The sequence below is a fragment of the Doryrhamphus excisus genome, linkage group LG15, assembly GCF_037039965.1.
Source record: "Doryrhamphus excisus strain RoL-2023G ecotype Guam linkage group LG15, RoL_Dexc_Guam_v1.1, whole genome shotgun sequence".
NCBI lineage: Eukaryota > Metazoa > Chordata > Actinopteri > Syngnathiformes > Syngnathidae > Doryrhamphus > Doryrhamphus excisus.
Window position 1 is genome coordinate 12,938,387 of NC_136371.1, and position 22,161 is coordinate 12,960,547.

A 22,161-nucleotide genomic window follows, 5' to 3' on the forward strand; every position below is an offset into this window, starting at 1 on the left:
TACAGTATTGACAAATGAACACCTCTTTGACACTGCCCATCAAAAGTGAGTATCATGTGTTCTGTATTATATCTAATTTGTTAGCGTACCTGTGATTGTACTCCTGTACTTTTTAATTGGAAAACACGTCCAACTTTATTTAGCATTCAAGTCTGTAGCTACACCCTTTTTTTTTTTACCACTGCACATATTCTTTTTCTGCATTGTTTTTCTGTTTATTTTACTGTCTGCATTGTTTTAGTTTTCAGAATCAGAATCAGAATCAGAATCAGAATCAGAATCAGAATCAGAATCAGAATCAGAATCAGAATCAGAATCAGAATCAGAAAAGGTTTATTGCCATGTATGATCAAACACATACTAGGAATTTGTTTTGGTATAGTAGGTGCAGACACATCTATTAAAAAAAATGAAAAATACAAAATATGAAAATACAAAATATACAGAATAACAGTATAAATATATGTACACAGTCTGTTTTTGGTTGTTATTCCGGAAGTGCAGTCTGATTGTTTTTCCTAAGAGTCCAAACTGAGCGTTAATGTAACGCATATAGTGAAAGTGTCAAAGTGGCAGGATGAGGCAGAGGTGGGGTGTGAAGAGTGTCAGGTGGGGTTCCGGGCCTTGTTGATGAGACTGACAGCAGACGGGAAGAAACTGTTCTTGTGGCGTGAGGTTTTGGTCCCGATGGACCGCAGCCTCCTGCCAGAGGGGAGCGTCTCGAAGAGTCTGTGTCCGGGGTGAGAGGGATCGGCCACAATCCTTTCTGCACGCCTCAGGGTCCTGGAGGCGTACAGATCCTGAAGGGACGGGAGATTGCAGCCAATCACCTTCTCTGCAGACCGAATGACACGCTGCAGCCTGCCTTTGTCCTTAGCAGTGGCAGCAGCGTACCAGATGGTGATGGAGGAGGTGAGGATGGACTCAATGATGGAGGTGTAGAAGTGCACCATCATTGTCTTTGGCAGGCTGAATTTCTTCAGCTGCCGTAGGAAGTACATCCTCTGCTGTGCTTTCTTGATGAGGGAACTGATGTTCGGCTCCCACTTGAGGTCCTGGGAGATGATGGTACTCAGGAAGCGGGAGGACTGGCCACCAGTCCAGGGTGTACCCCGCCTCTCGCCCGAAGACAGCTGGGATAGGCTCCAGCACCCCCCGCGACCCTCGTGAGGAAAAAGCGGTAGAAAATGAATGAATGAATGAATGACAATCAACATTGATGTTGTTATCTTATTGACATGGATTACTACATTTTGAATTATTTGGATGTACCATGGAAAGTTGTCAGATAATTAATGAATTAAACATTTTCCTGTTTCGTTGTCTCAGTAATGTTTCACAGTGCCTCATAGAATTTTGATCAATTGCGGCGTTATTCTCTGACCAATTGTGTTGTTGTTATTCTACCGCCATCCTCAGGGGGCGATACACTCGGACACGATGCGGCATTTGCACTTCCGGGTCGACGGCCCTTCCTTTTCTGTCGTCCATTTGTCGAGTACGGTAAGAAGTTGTCGAGCGCTCGTCCTTAAATGCTTAAACTGTGTCGTCTTTTGTGAGACTGGCGAGGTGTCTGTGTTTTTAAGACGCTATTAAGTATGCAGTGTAACTGTTCGTATTCATTAATCAGCGTTTTTGAGCAAATTGTTGTGAAAATGTTAGCAAGCGAGCCGCCGCACGCGGCCGCAGTGCGCTCGTGCTAATTGCTAAGCTAGCAGGCTCTAACACTGTTTTTTATTAGCAGTTTATTAGCATCTTCATAGCATATTGTTGTTTTATTGTGTCAGAAAGATTTTGATTTAACAGTTTCAAACGAGATAAGCACCAGAAGTGTGTGTTTGTGGTCGTTTGACTGTGTGGTGTAGCGAATTTGTGTTTGACATTTTTTTATGTTTGTTGAAGATAGTCGACGACCTACAAACCGTTCAACATGCAGAACGACGCTGGCGAATTTGTGGATCTCTACGTCCCACGTAAATGGTGAGAAACTTATTGACACGTTTGGGAAGCCAAACTTGTTATGGTGACCTGTCACCCTTTCTTAAAACACAAAATAATTACAAATACGTTTGGACAACCCTGCTTCATGGTTTGCATTGATCTTGTAGATGATGCATTGAAAGTGTTGTTCTCTGTGTCTTAAAAGCTCTGCCAGCAACAGAATCATTGGAGCCAAGGACCATGCTTCTGTCCAGCTCAACATAGCTGAGGTTTGTTAATAATTTATATTGTCGCTGTGTGTTATGTAGGCAAACAGACGAATTACTTACCTGATACACATGTTTTACACCTTGTAAAGTGGACATGGAATGATGTGAGGCCTCCTAAGAGATGCACAAACACCTAAGAGTCTGCAAAGTAACTTATGTGAAGTTTATTGGCATGAACACATGTATTTTTTTGTTTGTGTTTTGTGGCAGGTCGACAAGGTCACAGGGCGTTTCAATGGACAGTTCAAGACTTACGCCATCTGTGGGGCCATCCGCAGGATGGTGAGTGACGTAGAACTTCCTCTGCATTTGACATAGAATGTTTCAAATGATAATGTGCTTTGCTTGAAATGTTCACAAGATGTGTAAAGTTTTGTGCTTCGGCTTGAACAGGAGTGTCCAAAGTGGCCCAGAGTGTACTCTCGGCCCTTGGCTGTTTTTTTTTTTTAATGGGCACATTCTAAAAATATAATCTAATTAGACTCAGCAGTGATTTCACAGGAATAAAGTAAAATATTAAGAGTTTTAATGCACAGTGCCAAATGTGCATTGTGTTCTGCGTCTTGATTGGCTAAGGGACTGTAGATCACTGTCTCTCTATTCCGTGTCTCTATGACAAAAGGGCTCACTCCGTTCATTCTGCTGTTCCCTGCTGGTGTTCATGCGCAGTGGCCTGCACATCCCTTAATAGACTGTTTGGACACTCCTGGGTTAGAAGTCAATAGTGTTGACGATGTACTGCATGAGATGTGTATCTGCGCTAAAACCATATGTTCTGTTGTAAACAGGGAGAATCTGACGACTCCATCCTCAGGCTAGCAAAGAACGACGGTGTCGTCGCCAAGTAAGACCTGCATCATGGTGATTAACTTTTACTTTTGTTCCACGTCATTCTTCTTCATATTGTATGTGCACGTTAACAGCTGAATTTCTTTCCTCCACAGAAGCAGCTGAGTGACAAACTGCAGCAAAGGAACATTTGTTAAATAAAATGTGCAAAAAGACAAACCGACTGGCCCTTGGTTTTTATATTATGGTTGCAGTTAGCAAGGTTGTAATGAACACACGTCATTCATGTTTATCACTCCTTCATAAATTGTTTCTTTTCACTCATGAGCACTTTTGATAAAACAACTTGTTTTTGTGTGTTACCTTGTTGGCCGCCATCCTCTTATCCACTGATAGCTCTCTCTGCTGGTAATAAAGAAGATATAAGAAAAGCTGCTGTTAATCTATCTGTATATAAGCTATATATTTAAAAGTTTTAATCTGTATATAAGCTATATATTTAAAAGTTTTAATCACATTTTCTTCCACTCTTCCCTGGCAACCAAGTTTTTCATTGGTTAATGTGGTACATTTTCCACCAATACAGAAAAGTCGTGATCTCATTTGGGTTTTTGCCAGCGAGCACTTTCGGCTTGCCAGATGTTTTTACTGCTCCGAACGAAACAATATTATATCGTTCTCACATTTATTCATTATGAATATGAATTAACTTGGCCAACCAGACCGGGACTTCGGTTTGAAGCACGTAATTTCGACATTGGTATGCTTGCGTCATCAGTCTGCGTCCGTCTGCTCTACATGTGTGTGTACGAGGCAAATTGTGGAATGAAAAGTAATCCAAATGTTAACTTGTTTCAATTGTAGATACAATTGAAAATCGGTATAAAATAAAAAAAACTCGCTAAAGTTGACAACCAAAAAGCTCCAAACAAAATTTCAAACAGTTCCAGTGGTGGCAGGCAGAGGGCAGCATCGTTCTGAATGGATGCCTCGTAACCTTAAAAGGTGAATGGAGTCACCATTGAGTTACGCTATTGTTTATGTCCAAGACGAACACGGATTGTAATTTAAAGGTTTGTGTTTGGTGTCGTCCCAGATTATCCAGATGTTCCTTCATGTGACATCTGCTTGTTTGGAAGCATGATGACATGGAGGGTGAGGGTGGTCATTTAGGGGCGTGGGAGCTGCTTGAGGGCTCTTTTCCCATCACGCACTGCTGTCATCAAATGCCTCTTGCCTCCAAATGCCCCCCCTCCCCATCCTCCCAGGTGAGCAGCGCCCCCCGCCCCCCACCTCTTTCCCACAGGGCCTGGAAGCAGGACTGACTTCATCACCTGTCCGTCATCCTAAGTGTGGGGCAGCTTCTGTGTTTCGTGCACCTGGTGTGTCGCTGCAGGTCAAATGTTGCCACGGTGATACTGGCGGCCTTCATTCAAAATTTTTACTTCCCATCTGAGGAAGCGAGACAAAGGCGGTGATGTGTCCTCCAGCAGGCATGTTTGCTTGAAGGAGACAAAGACGACATGCATGTACCTGTCTGCTGCCGACACCCCCATCCCAGACCCCCTCTAGGCCCACAACACTTCACTATCTAGGTTCTCTTGATCCACAGCGGAAGAAGCTGCAACATTCCAGGAATTCTGGAAGTCATCTTCAGTCAGTCACTCATCTCATGAGACTCTCAGACGCTTCATTGTGGCCTCCATGGTGACACCAAGATTCTATTTGCGCATGCTTCTTTCTAGGTACGTCCAATGTGTGTGTGTGGTGATGATGGCAGGTAGGTTGCTTACACTCTTATGTGCTGCTGATGGTAAATGGCAAATACGATACTGGATATAAAAAAGTATAACATCACAGCGATCCAATTGAATATAATATATATATAGTATAATAGACTATATGTATTGTACATAATAACATAATATAAAAAACACTGATGATAAATCATTCATTCATTCATTTTCTACCGCTTTTCCCCACAAGGATCGCAGGGAGTGCTGGAGCCTATCCCAGCAGTTTTCAGGTAAGAGGTGGAGTACACCCTGGACTGGTGGCCAGCCAATCACAGGGCACATATAGACAAACAACCATTCCCACCCACATTCATACCTATGGACAATTTGGAGTCGCCAATTAACCTAGCATGTTTTTGGAATGGGGGAGGATGATAAAACAATGTATATAAATAACAGATCATAAATTATACATGAAATAGTCAAGTAACTCATTAAAAATAGTAGAAATATATATATATATATATATATAAAGAGAATATACTAGTTGAATAATTGAATGAATATAATTGACAACATAGTGATGTTATTAAATACATTTAATGAAATAAGTAGAATGTAATAACAGATAAACAGGTATATCAAACTTGATAAGATTGCTCACGTGAGCGTCCCACAACTTGCTTTCAAACTTCGTACAGGCGCGTGCACGGCGTCTGCTGACTACGCGTGACACCGCCACGGTTTTTTTTTCAATGAAGGCGTGCACGAGCGTGCAGGTAACGTGACCAAAACTGGGAGGCTCTGATTGAACCAGCGCGAGCGCGCCCGCCCTCCCTCCCGACCAGCCGGCTGGCACACGCACACACTCACGCACGCACGCAGTGTTCAGGCAGCAGACTTGTCTCCGTCCACTCTGATAGACGAGCACCAGAAGGTCTCCGTGGATCTTCTTCCCGGCTGACAACTTTCCCCGCACGGCTGGTCGCGGTGATGGCGCTGCTTCTGCTGCTGCTGGTTCCGGTGCTGGTGTCGGCCCAGGAGATTCCGAGCGGCGGCGTGAACGGCTTCAGCCTGCATCCCCCCTACTTCAACCTGGCGGAGGGCACCAAGATCACCGCCACGGCCACCTGCGGAGAGGACGAGGCCGGCAGGAGTCTGCACGACCTCTACTGCAAGCTGGTCGGCGGCCCGGTGTCCGGAGACCCGGGACAGACCATCCAGGTGAGCCCGATCTTAGAACCTTCCAGACGCTACTTGGAAGTAGATTCTACATTCTATACTTCTTTAAAACATTGAAAGTCAACTTTTATTCTATGATTACAGTTGTACAAAACTTGAAACGGACTGTACCCTACCTGATACGTTGTTAAGACTTCTGGAAGCTTCTTGAAAGACAAAACTGTCATTTATATTATCATATGTTTTTTTAATTGGACACCAATGGTCACGTGACTGCCTATTGTTGAAGGTTTTGCCAAATTAGTGCTAAAATGGATGCTTTTTGTGTTGTGTTCATGTCTTATTGGATTTTTCGCGTCTTGACAGATTGCGCTACTGCCGCCTGCTGGCACATGTCAGCATGTCAATCATTTTTCATGCTTATTACAGTTTGAAGTCGAACTTTGACCTTCTCTGTGCCGACAGGCTCCTCCCCTGTAATGTTGTCCCCGCCCACTTACAATAGGCCACTCCCTCTTTATGTTCTTGTGTTCACCAAGCCCCTCCTTCAAAGTCCTCCCCCAATTAGACCCCACTCTTCCTCAGTTCTTAGTCTAGGCTCCTCCCACCTGCTTTCACCTCTCAAGCCCCTCCTCTCCTTTCATAATGGACAGGACCTTCCCATGGGGCTCCTCCCCTTTTGATGTATGGAGCCCATCTTCATTCTAAGCTCTATACCTCCCATAATTGACCCGACCCATGCTCGCTCATAACTTCATTAGACCCCTTCCCTTTTCATTTTTGGCACCGCCCTCTTTATATGCAATTTTTTTTCATGATGCTAGCCCCCTCTTCAACTAGGCTCCTCCCACTTAGTTCTCACCTGCCCTCTTCGCTTCCTTAATTTTTATCCCCTCCTTCGTTCTATAGACCCCTCCCTCTTCACGCTGACCTGTCGACTCCTTCTTCCTACTAACTCCTCCCACTCGTAGATGACCAGTTAACATTTTATTTAGCTTTTGAGGGACAGTGAATGTGTTCGGTCATGGTGAGGTGTTCACGGGTTAACCATCAAGGCCAGGCGACTCTCCTGCCTGCCCACCGCATTCCTCCTGGCGACTGACCCGTGTCGGCCAATCAGAGCGCGCTTATCCGCTCGGCTGCAGCCAGATTATCCCGACCTGAGCCCCGCCTCCTCTGCCGGTTCTGTTGTTGCAACACAGCCGAGTGGGGGCCTTGGATCGGTCAGTGCGGTCCGCTGACTTTAGCGCCCCCTGCAGACGGCCGCTCGTTAGCTGCAGAACTGGAAGCGGTTCACACTGTTCACATTGTTAATCCTGTTTTGATTTGACAGCAGCAGGACATCAGCGTTTGTAGTCAGGACACAGAGTCCTCCCTCAGAGGGCCAAAAAAGGAGGGTGGTGGGGAGCCTGGGGGAATTAAAAAGTGCAGAGTGAGACCTCGTCATCTCAACAGTGGACCGCACAGCGACATCTCACTCTGATTCAACTCTGATGTCCCGACATGACACTGTTGAACGCGTATCCTTTTGTAACATTTGGAATAACTGGCCATGTTTTAACATTCTGCGCTGTCAAATAAAGTCAAGCAGGCTAGAATATGACTGAGGAGGGCTAATAAACTGGCATTTGACATAAAACAAGCTAGCTCGTGTCGAGTATGGGGAAAAAAACTTTCAGACTATAATTAGCCTGTTAAGCGGGCTGGAGTTAGCTTGTTGACAGAAAAAAATGACAGTATTTGGCAGGTTTCATAGCATACCATACGCTACTTGCTTGCTGTTAGCATCATTGACGCAATTGAACGTGTTTGTACTCTATTTAGCTTGTTTAGCAAACTACATTTAGCTTCTTGCTGGCATATATGATTGCGTTCAGCATGTTTGTAGCATATTGTACTCTGTTTAACTTATTAGCATACTACATTTAGCTTCTCGCTGGCATATATGATTGCTTTCAGCATATTTGTAGCATATTGTACTCTCTTTAATTTATTTAGCATACTACATTTAGCTTCTCGCTGGCATATATGATTGCGTTCAGCATGTTTTTAGCATATTGTACTATGTTTAACTTATTTAGCTTCTCGCTGGCATATATTATTGCTTTCAGCATATTTGTAGCATATTGTACTCTCTTTAATTTATTTAGCATACTACATTTAGCTTCTCGCTGGCATATATGATTGCGTTCAGCATGTTTTTAGCATATTGTACTATGTTTAACTTATTTAGCTTCTCGCTGGCATATATTATTGCGTTTAACATGTTTGTAGCATATTGTACTCAGTGTCTGCTTGTTTAGCATACTACATTTTGCTTGCTGTTAGCATATTTAACATGTTAGTAGTCTAGTTAGCTACATACTTTACTCGGTTTAGCTTGTTTTATAGCATATTCTACTCCAGCTTTGTTGTACACTCACAACAGTTAGCTTGTTTGTAGCATAGCTTAGCAATGAGCTAGCTACTAGCATTGGTGAAAGATGCAGGGAAGGAACCTTCCAGACTGTTTTTAAGGACGTGGTCTTGTATGGCGCATGGGTGTAATGCAGCACTGCCGTAATCAGAAAATGGCAGGTTCGATCCCCACGTTGTGTTGGTGTGCTCAGAGCCACTTTCTGTCAGACTGTAGATTGTGGTTTATATCACACCATAGACCATGAGGAGCGTGCACGTGACCTCATGACCGCAGTACAGGCTGAGTGGGTGTGCACTTGCTCCACACACTCTGGTGTTTTTCTCTTCAAGTGAGTTTTTCCTCAACTCCAAACTTGGACGTATTCTAACGAGACTTTTCCCCCTTCACAGGGTCAGTACTGTGACATCTGTAGCCATGGCAACAGCGACCGCGCCCACCCCATCACCAATGCCATCGACGGGACGGAGCGATGGTGGCAGAGCCCACCTCTCTCGCGCAGCACCGATTTCAACGAGGTCAATGTGACGCTGGACCTCGGGCAGGTAAGACCGGCGGCCGCTGGTTCTATAGTTTAGCTAGGTAGCTAACTTGCTAATTTCCACAACCTCCTCAAGTTTCAGCTGCTTGGCCTTTTCGGCGCACACACACACGCACACAAGCTTTTATGTTGTTGTCAATGTGGCTTCTTTGTGTGCAGCTCTCCTGCTCGAGTGTCCTCATTCATCGCTTTGTGTCTCTGTGTGTGTCTGAGTGTGTGTTTCCGCCACTTTTGTGAAGCTCTCATTGAGTGTGTGTCTGTGTGTACCGAAGACCCCCTCCATTAAAGAGAAAGAGGAATGTCAGTGAACCTGCCTCAACCTGCAGAAGGGGCGGAGCTTAGACATCCCCTGCCAACACTTTAAATGTTTGTTTTTTGTGTGGCTTTAAAGGTCAATGTAATTAGAATATGAATAAGAACAAAAAAGCAGTTTGTGAGAGTTGAAATAGAGAAACATAAAATGTAGAAACATAAAATGCTAACGTGCTTGCTCTCACCTCGCAGATAGCACAAAGTACTGAAAGTGCCAATGCACTTCTATAGTTATTTTACATCATATTGTGTAGCTTTATGCTATTTTAAATGACAAAAACAGCTAGCATGCTAAGTTGGCATACTGCCACCTAGTATAGTACCAAGCACCAAAAGGGATTTGGGATTTTTACAGTAATTTACATTATGACATGTAGGTTTATGCTTTTTCAATGATGAAAATGGCTAAAATGCTGACATGCTAACAGTTAGCATGCTACCACTTAATAAGATTGCACTAAGTACTGAAAGCGCCAAGGCAGATTTATATTGATTTTACATCATAATGTGTAGGTTTATGATATTTCTAGTAACGCAAATGGCGCCGTGACGGAAGGCGGGGCGAAGGGACTGCCCTCCACCTGCCACTAGTTGCGGGGAGCGGAGCATCTGGGAATCCCCGCGCCAGGCTGTCGCCCTCCACGCCGAACCCAGTCCCACCCCGGGTCAGGGCCTGCATGCCGCGCCCATTTCTCTGCCTTTCCACCTTTTTCCAGCGGCCATGGCCCTCCCCGTCCTGTCCCTGTGATTGGCTGGCCACCAGTCCAGGGTGTACCCCATCTCTCACCCAAAGCATACCCACAACCCTAGTGAGGATAAGTGGCATTGAAAAAAGATGGACAGACAAAAATGGCTAAAATGCTGACATGCTAACAGTTAGCATGCTACCACCTAGAAAGATGTCACTACAGCGCCAAAACAGTTTTATACTGATTTTACATCATAATGTATAGGTTTATGATATTGCAAATGATGAAAATGGCTAAAATTATGACATGCTAAAAGGTTGCATGCTACCGCCTAGCTACCTGCATTGTACTAAGTACAAAAAGTGACAAGGCAGTTCTATAATGTTCTTATGTCATGCCATGTAAATACCTGCAACTGGACATGACAAAAATAGATAAAATGCTAACATGTATATAATTAGCATGCTATGACCTAGCAAGATAGTGACAAGTACCAAAAGTTCCAAGGCAGTTCTATACTGATTTAACATCCTGCTGTGTAGGTTTATTTTATTTAAAATGATGAAAATGACAAAAATGCTAACATGCTAACAGTTGGCCTGATAGCACCTAGCAAGATAGCACTAATGTCTGAAAGTGACAAGGCCGTTCTGTAGTGTTTGTATGTCATGTAATGTAAATGCCTGGACATGGCGAAAATAGCTAACATGCTAACAGTTGTCATCAAAAGTGCCAAAGCAGTTTTATACTGATTTTCTATACTTATTGCTATTTCAAATGATGAAAAATGTCTAAAATGCTGACATGCTAACAGTTAGCATGCTACCACCTAGCAAGATGGCACTAAGTACAGAAAGCGCCAAGGCAGTACATTTGGCAGAGCTTTATTTTAAGATGTGTAGCAAAGCCTGTTACCTCTGTAAAGTGGTGCTGTTGTAAACATTTGTGATTTGAGTCAATGGTACTCAAAAGTGGACCAATGTCTTCAGTAAACATTCTCTCGATGATCTTTAGTTGCTGCCGTTTGTTTTCATCAGGCGGACACCATTTCCTGCTTAGTTGGCAACACACACAAACACACGTACATGTTGTGACGTGTCCATTGTTCACCGTGTGCCTGATACTCACACACACACAGACACACACAAACACACACACGTCCATAAAAAGTTGTGCCAACTGAACACTTCCTGTGATTGATGCACTTTGAAGGTGAAACGTGTTGTTGCGAGTCACTGTGTATACTTTGGTCATGTACAGTCTGTGTTTAGTCTTTGTGTCTTTGTGTGTTATCTAGTGTGTACAGTGTGTGTAGATGTGATCTTACATTCACTGAGATGAGACCTTTGATGTCCTAACACTATTTTTTTTGCCCATAATTCATCTGTGGGCGGCACGGCGGTCTAGTGGTTAGTGCGCAGACCTCACAGCTAGGAGAGCAGGGTTCAATTCCACCCTCGGGCATCTCTGTGTGGAGTTTGCATGTTCTCCCCGTGCATGCGTGGGTTTTCTCCGGGTACTCCGGTTTCCTCCCCCATTCCAAAAACATGCTAGGTTAATTGGCGACTCCAAATTGTCCATAGGTATGAATGTGAGTGTGAATGGTTGTTTGTCTATATGTGCCCTGTGATTGGCTGGCGACCGGTCCCGGGTGTACCCCGCCTCTCGCCCAAAGACAGCTGGGATAGGCTCCAGCACCCCCCGCGACCCTCGTTAGGAAAAAGCGGTAGAAAATGAATGAATGAATTCATCTGTCATAGTGCAATCTAATACAGCCATGTAGCATATTGCATTTAGCCTGCTGTTAGCTTATCTGATCTGAAGCTATTTGTAGCACAGTGTATAGCACAGCTTGTTTACATACTCCATATAACTTGTTATCTGCTTATTTTACATATTTCACATATTCATACTTAGCTTGTTTTAGCGTACTACATTTAGCCATCTCTTAGCATACTCAACCTTATTCTGTGTGTTGCTAGCATGTTGCACAGTATTTCACTTGTTTTGTAGCATACTGTATGCTGTTAAGGACACACCATTTTACGTTACATATTTTACGCGATTTAATATTTTTACTCAAGTTAGCTTATGTTTGGATACAACATTTAGCTTGTTGCTGGCATAATTGATAATTTAACATGTTTGTAGGATACTGCACTCAGTAGCTGGTTTAGAAGACGACATTTAGTTAGTTGTCTAACTATTGGCAGCATATTTTACAGTATTTCGCTTATGTTGTAGCATATTGTACTCCAGTTAGCTTGTTTAGCATACAAAATTTAGGTTGATGATAGCATATTTCTTACAACTTAACATGTTTGTACTCTATTTAGCTTGTGTTAGCATATTACATTTAGCTACTGTACTTGTTAGCCAATCTTTTCTATTGTGCTTGTTGCTGGCATGTTTTACAGTATTTTGCTTGTTTTGTAGCATATTGTAGATTGTTTAGCGTACTACACTTAGTTCATTTTGATTGCCTATTCATTGTTTTTTTAGCATGTTTGTACTCCATGTAGCATACTTCATTTAGCGTATGTCGTAGCATATGTGATGCTATTGAGCTTGTTGCTATTTAACTTGTTTTATAGCATATTGCACACTCGTCAGCTTGTTTAGCATACTAACTTTAAATTCTTAGCATATTTGATGTTATTTAACATGTCTGTACTACTTACCGTACCATATTTTTGTGTATTCATTCAAGTGCTGTATTTAACAAGTGTTGAATGTGTTGTTGGCTTATTTTACAGTATTTAGGTAATTTTGTCCCATTTTGTACTCTGTTGTGACCTTGTTTTATAGCATATTTTACTCTGTTGAGCTTGTTTTTAGTATACATTTAGTCAAATTGGGTATTTGTCAGGAAGGGCATCCGGAATATGAAGCGCTCAAGCCAAAATCAGTATGCTGATCAAAAGATCTGCTGTGGCGACAACGTTATCAGGAAAAAGCCCAAATAAAAAAACAAAGGTATTCACACACTTTACCATTAGCTTATGGTGGTTAGAGTGCTAACATGACCTGTTTAGCTTTTTAACACATTCCGGGTGTTTGTAGCGTAGCTAGCCTGATGCAGGCAGTGTAGCATTGTTGTCAGTGCCATGAGCTAACACATTCTCACCAACTTTGCTAACTGTTTTTGTGCCAGGAGTCACTGCGAGCAAGGGATCTCATCCTTATGGCTGATGTCTTTCAGGGTTAAACATCCTCTCTGTGTGCACATTTTCCTCTTTAATACTGTGACCTTAATAGGAGAGATTCATGTCTCAGAGACGAGGTGGTCTTCTTCACCCCAAGAGGAAAAAACACAGGGAGGATGATGACTGATGGGAGGATGAAGGAACAGCTCAGGTCAGCTCACCTGTTTCGGAGGTCAAAGGTTTGTCATAGTAGTAAGTTTGTCATAGTTGTCAGTGGGAATGATGGGTATCATAGTAAACTAGTAAGTAGTTTGAACCAGTTATCAGTGGGAGTGATGGGTATCATAGTAAACTAGCAAGTAGTTTGAGCCAGTTATCAGTGGGAGTGATGGGTATCATAGTAAACTAGCAAGTAGTTTGAGCCAGTTATCAGTGGGAGTGATGGGTATCATAGTAAACTAGTAAGTAGTTTGAACCAGTTATCAGTGGGAGTGATGGGTATCATAGTAAACTAGTAAGTAGTTTGAACCAGTTATCAGTGGGAGTGATGGGTATCATAGTAAACTAGTAAGTCGTTTGAGATGGGATTTTCATTTTTACTGCAGCAATTAGTCCAGTTAGTTGTAGTGGGTAATTTTTCCAGCCTCTGTCTTCTATTTTCTTAAATAATGGGGTGTAATTCAAATGAAAGAGTTCTTACAGCCTGGAGGAAATACTAATACCCAAGTATTTTATTCTACCAATTTGCAGGCGAGGGAAGTATGCTTGAGCTGTGGGGTCCCATGAGTCTTGGATTAGTGGGAGTAAATTTGGACCAGTTTATTGTGTAATTGGAAAGAGTGGAGAAACTGTCAATAATTGAGAGTGATTCTTGGATTGATGCGTATGGGTTTTCTAAGTGCAATAATAAATCATTGACATACAGGCTAACTTTATATTCATTTTGTCCATCTTGGATTCCTTTGATGTTATTGTTGTTCCGTATTGTGGTTGGATAAATACGACAAAAAGGGACGGAGAGAGAGGGCATCCCTGTCTGGCTCCTTGGTGCAATGTGAAATTAGGAGAGGTGATCCCATTGGTGGTTACAATGGCTCTAGGTGAGGTGATCCCATTGGTGGTTACAATGGCTCTAGGTGAGGTGATCTCATTAGTGGTTACTATGGCTCTAGGTGAGGTGATCCATTGGTGGTTACTATGGCTCTAGGTGAGGTGTATAGTGCCAGTGGATAAACAACTCTCCACAACCAAACCTATGGAGAGAATAGAAGAGAATGGCAGATTTCCTTTTGTCCATTTGTACTATGTTGAAAAGTAGAAAAGTTTACGGAGATTATCGGATGAATGTCTATTTTTCATGAAGCCAGATTGGTCTGGGTGAATGAGGGATGGAATAACTGTCTTTCGTCGGGTTGCAAGTGTTTTGGTTATGATTTTGAGGGCTGTATTTGTCAGTGAGAGTGGACGATAATGATCTGGTCGCGTTCCGTCTTTATTAGGTTTTAGAATGAGTGTGATAATGGCTGTGTTCATATATGGTGGAATTGTGGAAGTTGTTTTGATTTCTGCAATTACTTAATAGTACGGGTGAAAAGGCATCCTAGAATTGTTGATAAAACTCTGCTGGTAATTATAAAGTCTGTTTTTATTTAAAATGTTGAATTTTGACTTGTTCTAATTCCTTTAGTGTGTGTTCATCTGCCTCAGTCCTGTATTGATTGGTTAACTGTTTAATTTGAAGTTTGTTGTTTTTTTTTCTTATGTGATGAGTATGATATGATTATGCCTGCTTGATATGACTATGACTGCTTTCCCAGTTTCCCATAAAAGTGACGGATATATTCCAGGAGAGTCATTACTTTGAATTCTTAATCGAGTTCAGACTTGTTAGCTTTGCCCCCCCAGAGGTCAAGAGCTCAAGTGTTAGCATTTGCACCCCCCCCCCCCACCGGCCTGGGAATTAACTTAGCACAATAGCCTTTATCGCACCATTGTGTCGTTGTTTGAGCCCCTCACAGAGAGCAAACATGACGCACGCTGTTAGCATGTAGCATGTAGCAGGTCACTTCCTGCTCACTGAAATGGACTCTTTACCATCGTGGGGCATGCATTTACATGTACATGCTGAGCGAGCTAGCTTCCTTGCCTTGCCAAGCTAAGCTAGATAATACAAAAATATTGTGATATTTTTTCTCATTATTTTGCAACTTTTTTTTACGATACTAGCATTAGCAGTCTTCATCTTTCTGTTAACGTCCTAGTTCGGCTAAGGAGGACAGCAGGTGTGGTGCCTTTCCTGCAGATAAACATTAACATGATCTTGATGCTAAAGTGCTATCAACGACATCAGTTAGTATTATTTACTTCATCTTTTTGCTAGCAATGGTTTTCTTTCATATTTTGGTTTCAGCCGGCGTTTCAGATAAACTCAGCGATAGCGGCGACTTTGTGTCTTATCTGGGCCCACCTCATCCTGGAGCAGACAAAGCGGCGGGAGGGTGAGGGAAAAAACATGAAAAAAAGAGACGTTGGCGACATGCTAAATGTTGACTTTTGGGGTTTTTGCTGTTTGACTTTCTTGTTTATGGGCCCCATGAAAGAAGCTGGAGGAGGCAGGGCCTGGACACACGGGAAGTTTAAAAGGTCAAATAATCCAAAAGTCCATTCCAAGGTAGCGGAAGACAGCTGCAAAGACGTCATGTGACCTGAGTGTGTCTGTGTGCACTTCCTTGGAATCTACCCCCCGACCCAGGGATGAGGACAAGGTGTGTGTGTGTCCAAAGTCCTCATGTAAAGACAAGACCAGCAGCAACCGCATGCAAGAGGGCGGGGCTTGTTCCCGCGCTTCCTGAGATGATTTGATTGACAGGCGTCTTTGGAGCAAGAACGCTGTTGATTTTCAACCACGCGTTCACCCACTCCTCTAGAGGAGAGAAACCACCCCATTGGTCTTGGAGGATCCCGTCCGAGGTCAGCACGTGCTGTGTGTACCTGTCTCGACTTGGAAGGACCTCATGTGGTCCTCATGGTGGAGTGATGAGAGGGTCTGAATGAAGGTGATGATGCGGTGCTTCGAGGTGAAAAGGTCCCGGGGATTCCTCCTGGCCAGGCCAGAACACGTGCACACCGAGATGGCCGTGGAAGGTTCTTCAGGGCATGAAGACTAGTGATGCGTTCCAAGATGGCTGGTTTTCTTCAGACTTTCAAAGCTTCGATTTTGCACGTCTGGCATTCCTCCATGGAACAAGAACCCTACTGGGCGAGGAACAAGAACACGGTGGTGGTTGTCACAGCGACACAAGTGGAAGGTTCCGACTGTTTGTCTTATCCTTATCCTCATCCTCCTCTTCCTCCTCCTCCTCCTGGTGGAATTTGCAGCAGCTGAGAGTTCTAACGAGGGGGAGGAGTCAAGGTCTTCCACCCCACATCAGCCAGTGTACCTAATGAATTGTCCGGGGAGAATGTGGGAAAGACAGCAGCGTGACGACAGGACTGAAGGTTGCAGGTGGGACTCGGCCCCCGCCTGCTATCTCCTCATCCTCTTCCTCACGCCAGCGATAAGGACGACGTGAGAGCAAGCAGGAGTCGGTCTTATCTGGCCTCCTGTTGCTCCTCCTCCGCCTTTCTCACCGTCTCCTCCGCCGTGCACGCTCATGATGCCCCAACACACACACAAGCCGTCCTTGTGTTGTTTTTCTGCTCCAGTTGTGTTTGTGTAGGATCCCATCAGAAGCATTAGCATTAGCATTAGCTTGGCAGGAGGTCAGTATTTCCCACAGCCCTGGAATGCACCACGCCGCTGATATTAACCCGGCTTTGATGTGTGCTTGTCTCAGCATGCTTGCGTTCCCTGCCCCAGGCACCGTGCACGTGCACATCTGGTGCCCGAGCCGGAATATGAAGGTTTATTGGGAATGTGCTCGCTGGTATGACAGACGCTTTTCCACAAGTCGTCTTCTCTCATCTCGCTTCCGCCCGGAATGTTCCACTCCTTTCCCACACGACACTCAGACGGCCAAGATGCCACGCGTGTTTGCACTTGTAGAGCTCTGAGGAACGATCCCAGGGTGGGATTCACCCGGCATGCTCTCTCGTGATTCCTTCCACTGGCTCCCCACTGTGATCCACCACCCACAGTCTTTATGATACTTGTTCCACCATGTCCTACTCGAGTTCTCCTCTTCTTCCGCTCACTGTCCACCCATGTTGGCAACGTCTTGGTTCTTCCACGTGCCACCCACGGTCCACCTGTACTGGCTGAGATCCACCCGTGGACTCACCTGTGTTCCACTCATGTTCATGTTCCATGTGTCCGTCGTTCTTCCACCTTCTGTTCATCACTCATGTTCCCTATGTGTTCTGCGTTCCACCTGTATTCTCCGTGTCATGTTATCCCGGTTGTCCCACCTGCACCCTCTGAAGCTGGGGAACTGACTGCGTTGTCTCTTTCCCACCCACCGTCCAACTGTAGTTCCCACTCTGTTTTACCTGTGCTCACGTCCCAGCTGTGCTCTACCTGCATTCCAGATCTATTCCGCCTGTGATCCTTTTACACATTTTGTCACCTGTGGTCCGCCCGTGCTCCAACTATCTTCCCTGATGATTCACCCACCTCCCAGCCATGTCTTCCACCTTTTGGTACCGCGCTCCACCTCGTTCACGACCCCTCTTCACGTCCCACCTGAGCTTCACCAATGTTCCATCCGTGTTCCATCTGTGTTCTCCTCCTCTACATTCCACCTGTGTTGCCAGGGGGTTCTATGTGAACCAACTGTTTTCTAATCGCGTTCCGTGTGATTTGTCCACGTTCTACCCATTTCTTCCACCCGTGTGTCTAGCAGCATCTCCGCATGTCCCACATGTCATCTACCTGCCGGTCACCTGCACCCCCTCCTCTTCCACTCGTTGCCCAACTAAAATCCACCTCTGTTCCAACGCTCTTCTCCTCCTCTTCCAACCTGTGATCATCAATTCTGACTGACATCCACAGTAAAAACATCCGGCCCACAAAGGGGAGGACGTCTTGGACATTTTCGGTCGGTGTCTGCGACATTCCGACCGTAAAATCCCCAAAGAGTGAGACTACGATGTCCACATTCCACTACAGCTTCTGTATCCAGGACTTTTGGCAGCTGCCTTGTCCCAACATTCCTGAAGCCTTGGAGGGACGTGGATCATTGTAAACATTTCCGTGTGTCATTCACGGATGGGATTGGACAACTTCCAGGACGTGATGATGATCGCTCCAAGCTGGAATAGCAGTTCAAACATCAGCATTAACTTGGAAGCCGCAGGTGGAACTCATGCACTATTGTGTCACTGGGGGGAGGGTGGGGGTGTCGCCTTCACTTAGTGTGACCTGTGTGTGTGTGTGAGAGAGTGGCCCCTGGCTGGTTTAATAATTGTACACATTCCTCGGTGACACCACATTCCTGCCGCCTCAGGTAACCATGGAGATAAAACAAGAGACAAAGGGACAAGAAGGGGGAGGGGACCTGTACGTGACCTTTCTAGATCTACCTGTACTATATCTACACTGTCCATGCTCTGTGTTTTAGTTCATGCTGTGTCCTTTGTATCGCACATAATGCATTCACTCAATGAACCAAGTGGAGCATCGCACCTTTCAGAGCATCTTTGATTCGTTTTTTTAGTGTGGCTCATGTCTGTGTTGCTAGTTTGGGGATATTTGCTTCCTGTTTGCACTCACAATGCATCGTGGCAGCTGTTGATGAGTGGTTTAAAATGCGGACTGTGGATCTCTGGTTTTGATGCTTCCCTAGTAAAGAGTAGAAATAGTCTGTTCCAGGGTCAAACTATGGCCATCAGAAAAGCTTAATGGAGTGCACGGCAATGTTTTAAGTCATGTTTGAACATTTTCAAATGTTATACAAGTGTAAAAAGAAGTGAAGCTGTTAGCTTTGTCAACAAGTGCTGAAGTCCTACTGCTGTGAATGCGGGGCTGTTTGAAAACACTCCAGAATGTTCTGATTGGGGTTGTTGTTGCTGTGATGTCATCGTGTGTCTTGGCCACGTTGTGTTTTATGTGGCAAGTGAGTGTCTCGCTCTTCATGGTCCATAAGTGATGGACATCTGGAGCCTGTTAGTGACAGACGATGTCATCTGTGTATGGTCACGTTCAATAAGCATCACGTTGATGGCATGTTCTAATGTGTGTGTTTGTGTGTCTCGCAGCTCTTCCATGTGGCCTACGTCCTCATCAAGTTTGCCAACTCCCCACGTCCAGACCTGTGGGTTCTAGAAAGATCCGTCGACTTTGGCCAGACGTACCAACCGTGGCAGTACTTTGCCTGTGAGTACTCTTTGGGTCCGCCTGTTCTCACCCAGAACCAGAACACTCCTATTTTCCTGATGGGGAGCTCCCTGAGGACGGGGGGGGGGGGGGGGGGGGGGGGGGGGCAGGTGACATCATCACGCTGTCATCTGATTGGTCGGAGGAAATGTCACTGAAGTTGAGCTGGAGGGGAATTCCGGGCAGGTTGCAGCTTGATGTCCACACACCAAAACAAACCTCATTCTCAGCACTGACCACTAGGGGGCGCATCGCCGCTGGAGCTCGCTACTTTCATCAGACTTTTAGTACAGGTGTCTTTTCATGCTGGCAATAAGCCGGATGCTAAGTGCCAAATAGGATAAGCTAGCTGGCGCAACGTCATGGTGTCAGGTCGATCAGGGCTGTGCAGCCTTGGTCGCGTACAGAAAACTGAAGGCGTTAGCGGCCATTTGGATACAATTTCTACACAAAAGATGCCATCATAAATTGAAAAAACGTGCACGATTTAAAGAAAAAATGGTACCTGGGCCGCACATGTGGTTATGAAGTGTTACGTATTAGGGGGTCAGAGGTCAGAGAGGTGTGCAGAGGGAAGTGAAAGATGATAAAGTTCCAGCTGCTAGCCTCCCATCACCAGGACCCCCCCCCCCCACTAATTATCACAGTGAGACACGTCATTAAAGTGCCAGCAAACACTATTCATCAATATCCACCTTTTACCTTCCTTTCTGTTTCCGTGTGTGTGTAGCCTCCAAGCGAGACTGCATCGAGCGCTTTGGACAGAGAACCATCGAGAGGATCAACAATGATAACGACATTGTTTGCACCACAGAATATTCCCGCATTGTCCCTCTGGAAAATGGAGAGGTGACTCTTTGATTTTATGTCTTTTTGAAATAATCCCTGCTTTATCGTGCTTCATTGGTTCCAGGGTCCCTTTTACCACCTTCTCAATTAGAGCCCTCTAGACATGAAATAACACCCCTATAATCACCTTTACACTCCTATTATCCAATATAGTAGACATGATAAGAGAAAACAAGACATAGAAAACCTGTTTACCACCTTTTTAAATACACTTTTTTTAACATGATTAGAGCCCTCGAGACATGAAATAACACCCCTATAATCACCTTTACATTCCCATTATCCAATATAGTAGACATGGTGAGAGAAAACAAGACATAGAAAACCTGTTTACCACCTTCTAAATACACTTTTTTAACATGATTAGAGCCCTATAGACATGAAATAACACCCCTATAATCACCTTTAAACTCCTATTATCCAATACAGTAGACATAGTAAGAGAAAACAAGACATAGAAAAACCTGTTTACCACCTTTTTAAATACACTTTTTTAACACGATTAGAGCCTTCTAGACATGAAATAACAAGCCTATAATCACCTCTACACTCCTATTATCCAATATAGTAGACATGATAAGAGAAAACAAGACATAGAAAACCTGTTTACCACCTTTTTAAATACACTTTTTAACAATATTAGAGCATTCTAGGCATGAAATAACACCCCTATAATCACCCTTACGCTCCTATTTTCCAATATAGTAGACATGGTAAGAGAAAACAAGACATACAAAACCTGTTTACCACCTTCTAAATACACTTTTTAACATAATTGGAGCCCTCTAGACATGAAATAACACCCCTATAATCACCCTTACACTCTATTATCCAATATAGTAGACATGGTAAGAGAAAACAAGACATAGAAAAATCTGTTTACCACACCTCACAATGACCTCACAAGCATCATTGAAATGGTGGGTGGGTTAGTATTCCACCTACCATTCTTACTCACGGTGTCTTAAAGAAAGTGCTAAAACATCGCGCAGCAATGTAAGATGTAGATAACAACAGACAAGACACTACTAACAAATAATGCAAAATGTATGTGAGTTTTAAACATATTTATTTATTTTACAACAACAGTACAGCAAAGCACTCGTCTTGTGACACTCAAGTCTGGTGCTTGTGTGTCTCACCGAACATTACAGTAACATTATTGACACCCAGTGAACAGTATGGAACAATGCACGTCATCACAATGTTTTGACATAGGTCTTCTAAAGGCCTTATAGCTGTATTTTAGCTCATTTAGACATTTTGATGCTTAAAGGTTCATCTTTTTGGACTAATTCAACCGTGAAACTGATTGTGGCCTGATTTATGAATGTACACGGCCACGTGGGTGTTGACTGAGGTTCAAATCTCCTTGGTGGCGGTAATGTATGACGTGGTCCCCCGTGCCCAGATCGTGGTGTCCCTGGTGAATGGGCGTCCAGGAGCCATGAACTTCTCCTACTCTCCGGTGCTCCGCGACTTCACCAAGGCCACCAACATCCGCCTGCGCTTCCTGCGCACCAACACGCTGCTGGGTCACCTGATGGGAAAAGCCCTGCGTGACCCCACCGTCACGCGACGGGTAGGACACGTCTCTTACGTCTTGCTGATGTGGATGCTGTGTTCTGACCCGTGTGGTGGTGTTGTGTCCAGTACTACTACAGCATCAAAGACATCAGCATCGGAGGACGCTGCGTTTGTAACGGGCATGCTGAAGCCTGCAGTGCTCAAGACCACAACGACCCCTACAAGTAAGGGCCACAGCGCTAGGCGGTGATCATGGTCTTCCTCTTCTTTGGACAAAAGGCTGTCATGAGGTTCTCTAAAGTGTACTTTGGAAACATACGTTTGTTCACTTAATGAAATGAAATTAAAATGTAAAAAAAAAGTAAAAATTTTAAATAAATTAAAAGTGTAAAAAATGTCAATAAATACAAATGTAAAAAAACACATTCAAATAAAATGTAAAAAAATTACA

At 44.2% G+C, this 22,161-nt stretch overlaps 2 protein-coding genes across 6 annotated transcripts in view; both read left to right on the forward strand.

Annotated features, from left to right (window-relative positions):
* Nucleotides 1-1,428: 1,428 nt before the first annotated feature.
* Nucleotides 1,429-3,218, forward strand: rps21 (ribosomal protein S21). 3 transcript variants are annotated; one of them, XM_058051543.2, is made up of 6 exons: nucleotides 1,429-1,503; nucleotides 1,903-1,980; nucleotides 2,147-2,210; nucleotides 2,421-2,492; nucleotides 2,999-3,071; nucleotides 3,155-3,218. In XM_058051543.2, the coding sequence occupies exons 2-5, from the start codon at nucleotides 1,931-1,933 to the stop codon at nucleotides 3,056-3,058; spliced, it is 246 nt and encodes an 81-aa protein (XP_057907526.1). In that variant the 5' UTR covers nucleotides 1,429-1,503; nucleotides 1,903-1,930; the 3' UTR covers nucleotides 3,059-3,071; nucleotides 3,155-3,218. The 3 variants fall into 3 exon arrangements, with proteins under 3 accessions (XP_057907526.1, XP_078652647.1, XP_057907527.1); XM_078796521.1 differs by having other exon boundaries at nucleotides 1,463-1,503; nucleotides 1,907-1,980; XM_058051544.2 differs by lacking the exon at nucleotides 1,429-1,503 and adding an exon at nucleotides 1,576-1,596.
* A 2,389-nt stretch (nucleotides 3,219-5,607) lies between these two features.
* lama5 (laminin, alpha 5) overlaps nucleotides 5,608-22,161 on the forward strand; it is a 56,028-nt gene continuing 39,474 nt past the window's right edge. For 2 of the 3 annotated variants that reach the window (XM_078796860.1, XM_058050941.2), the window contains exons 1-6: nucleotides 5,608-5,959; nucleotides 8,726-8,878; nucleotides 19,217-19,334; nucleotides 20,065-20,183; nucleotides 21,595-21,765; nucleotides 21,837-21,934. In XM_078796860.1, coding sequence (XP_078652986.1) covers nucleotides 5,729-5,959; nucleotides 8,726-8,878; nucleotides 19,217-19,334; nucleotides 20,065-20,183; nucleotides 21,595-21,765; nucleotides 21,837-21,934 — 890 coding nt within the window. In that variant the 5' untranslated portion in view covers nucleotides 5,608-5,728. Of the gene's footprint in view, nucleotides 5,960-8,384; nucleotides 8,624-8,725; nucleotides 8,879-19,216; nucleotides 19,335-20,064; nucleotides 20,184-21,594; nucleotides 21,766-21,836; nucleotides 21,935-22,161 lie in introns of those variants that run through there. The other variant, XM_078796861.1, reaches the window with a different exon arrangement.

Bases quoted from the DNA above. Each gene is read 5' to 3' on its own strand.
- rps21 (XM_058051543.2), top strand. From the start codon at position 1,931: ATGCAGAACGACGCTGGCGAATTTGTGGATCTCTACGTCCCACGTAAA. The intron at 1,981-2,146 runs GTGAGAAACTTA...GTGTCTTAAAAG, and splicing joins CTCTACGTCCCACGTAAATG to CTCTGCCAGCAACAGAATCA. The intron at 2,211-2,420 runs GTTTGTTAATAA...GTTTTGTGGCAG, and splicing joins TCCAGCTCAACATAGCTGAG to GTCGACAAGGTCACAGGGCG.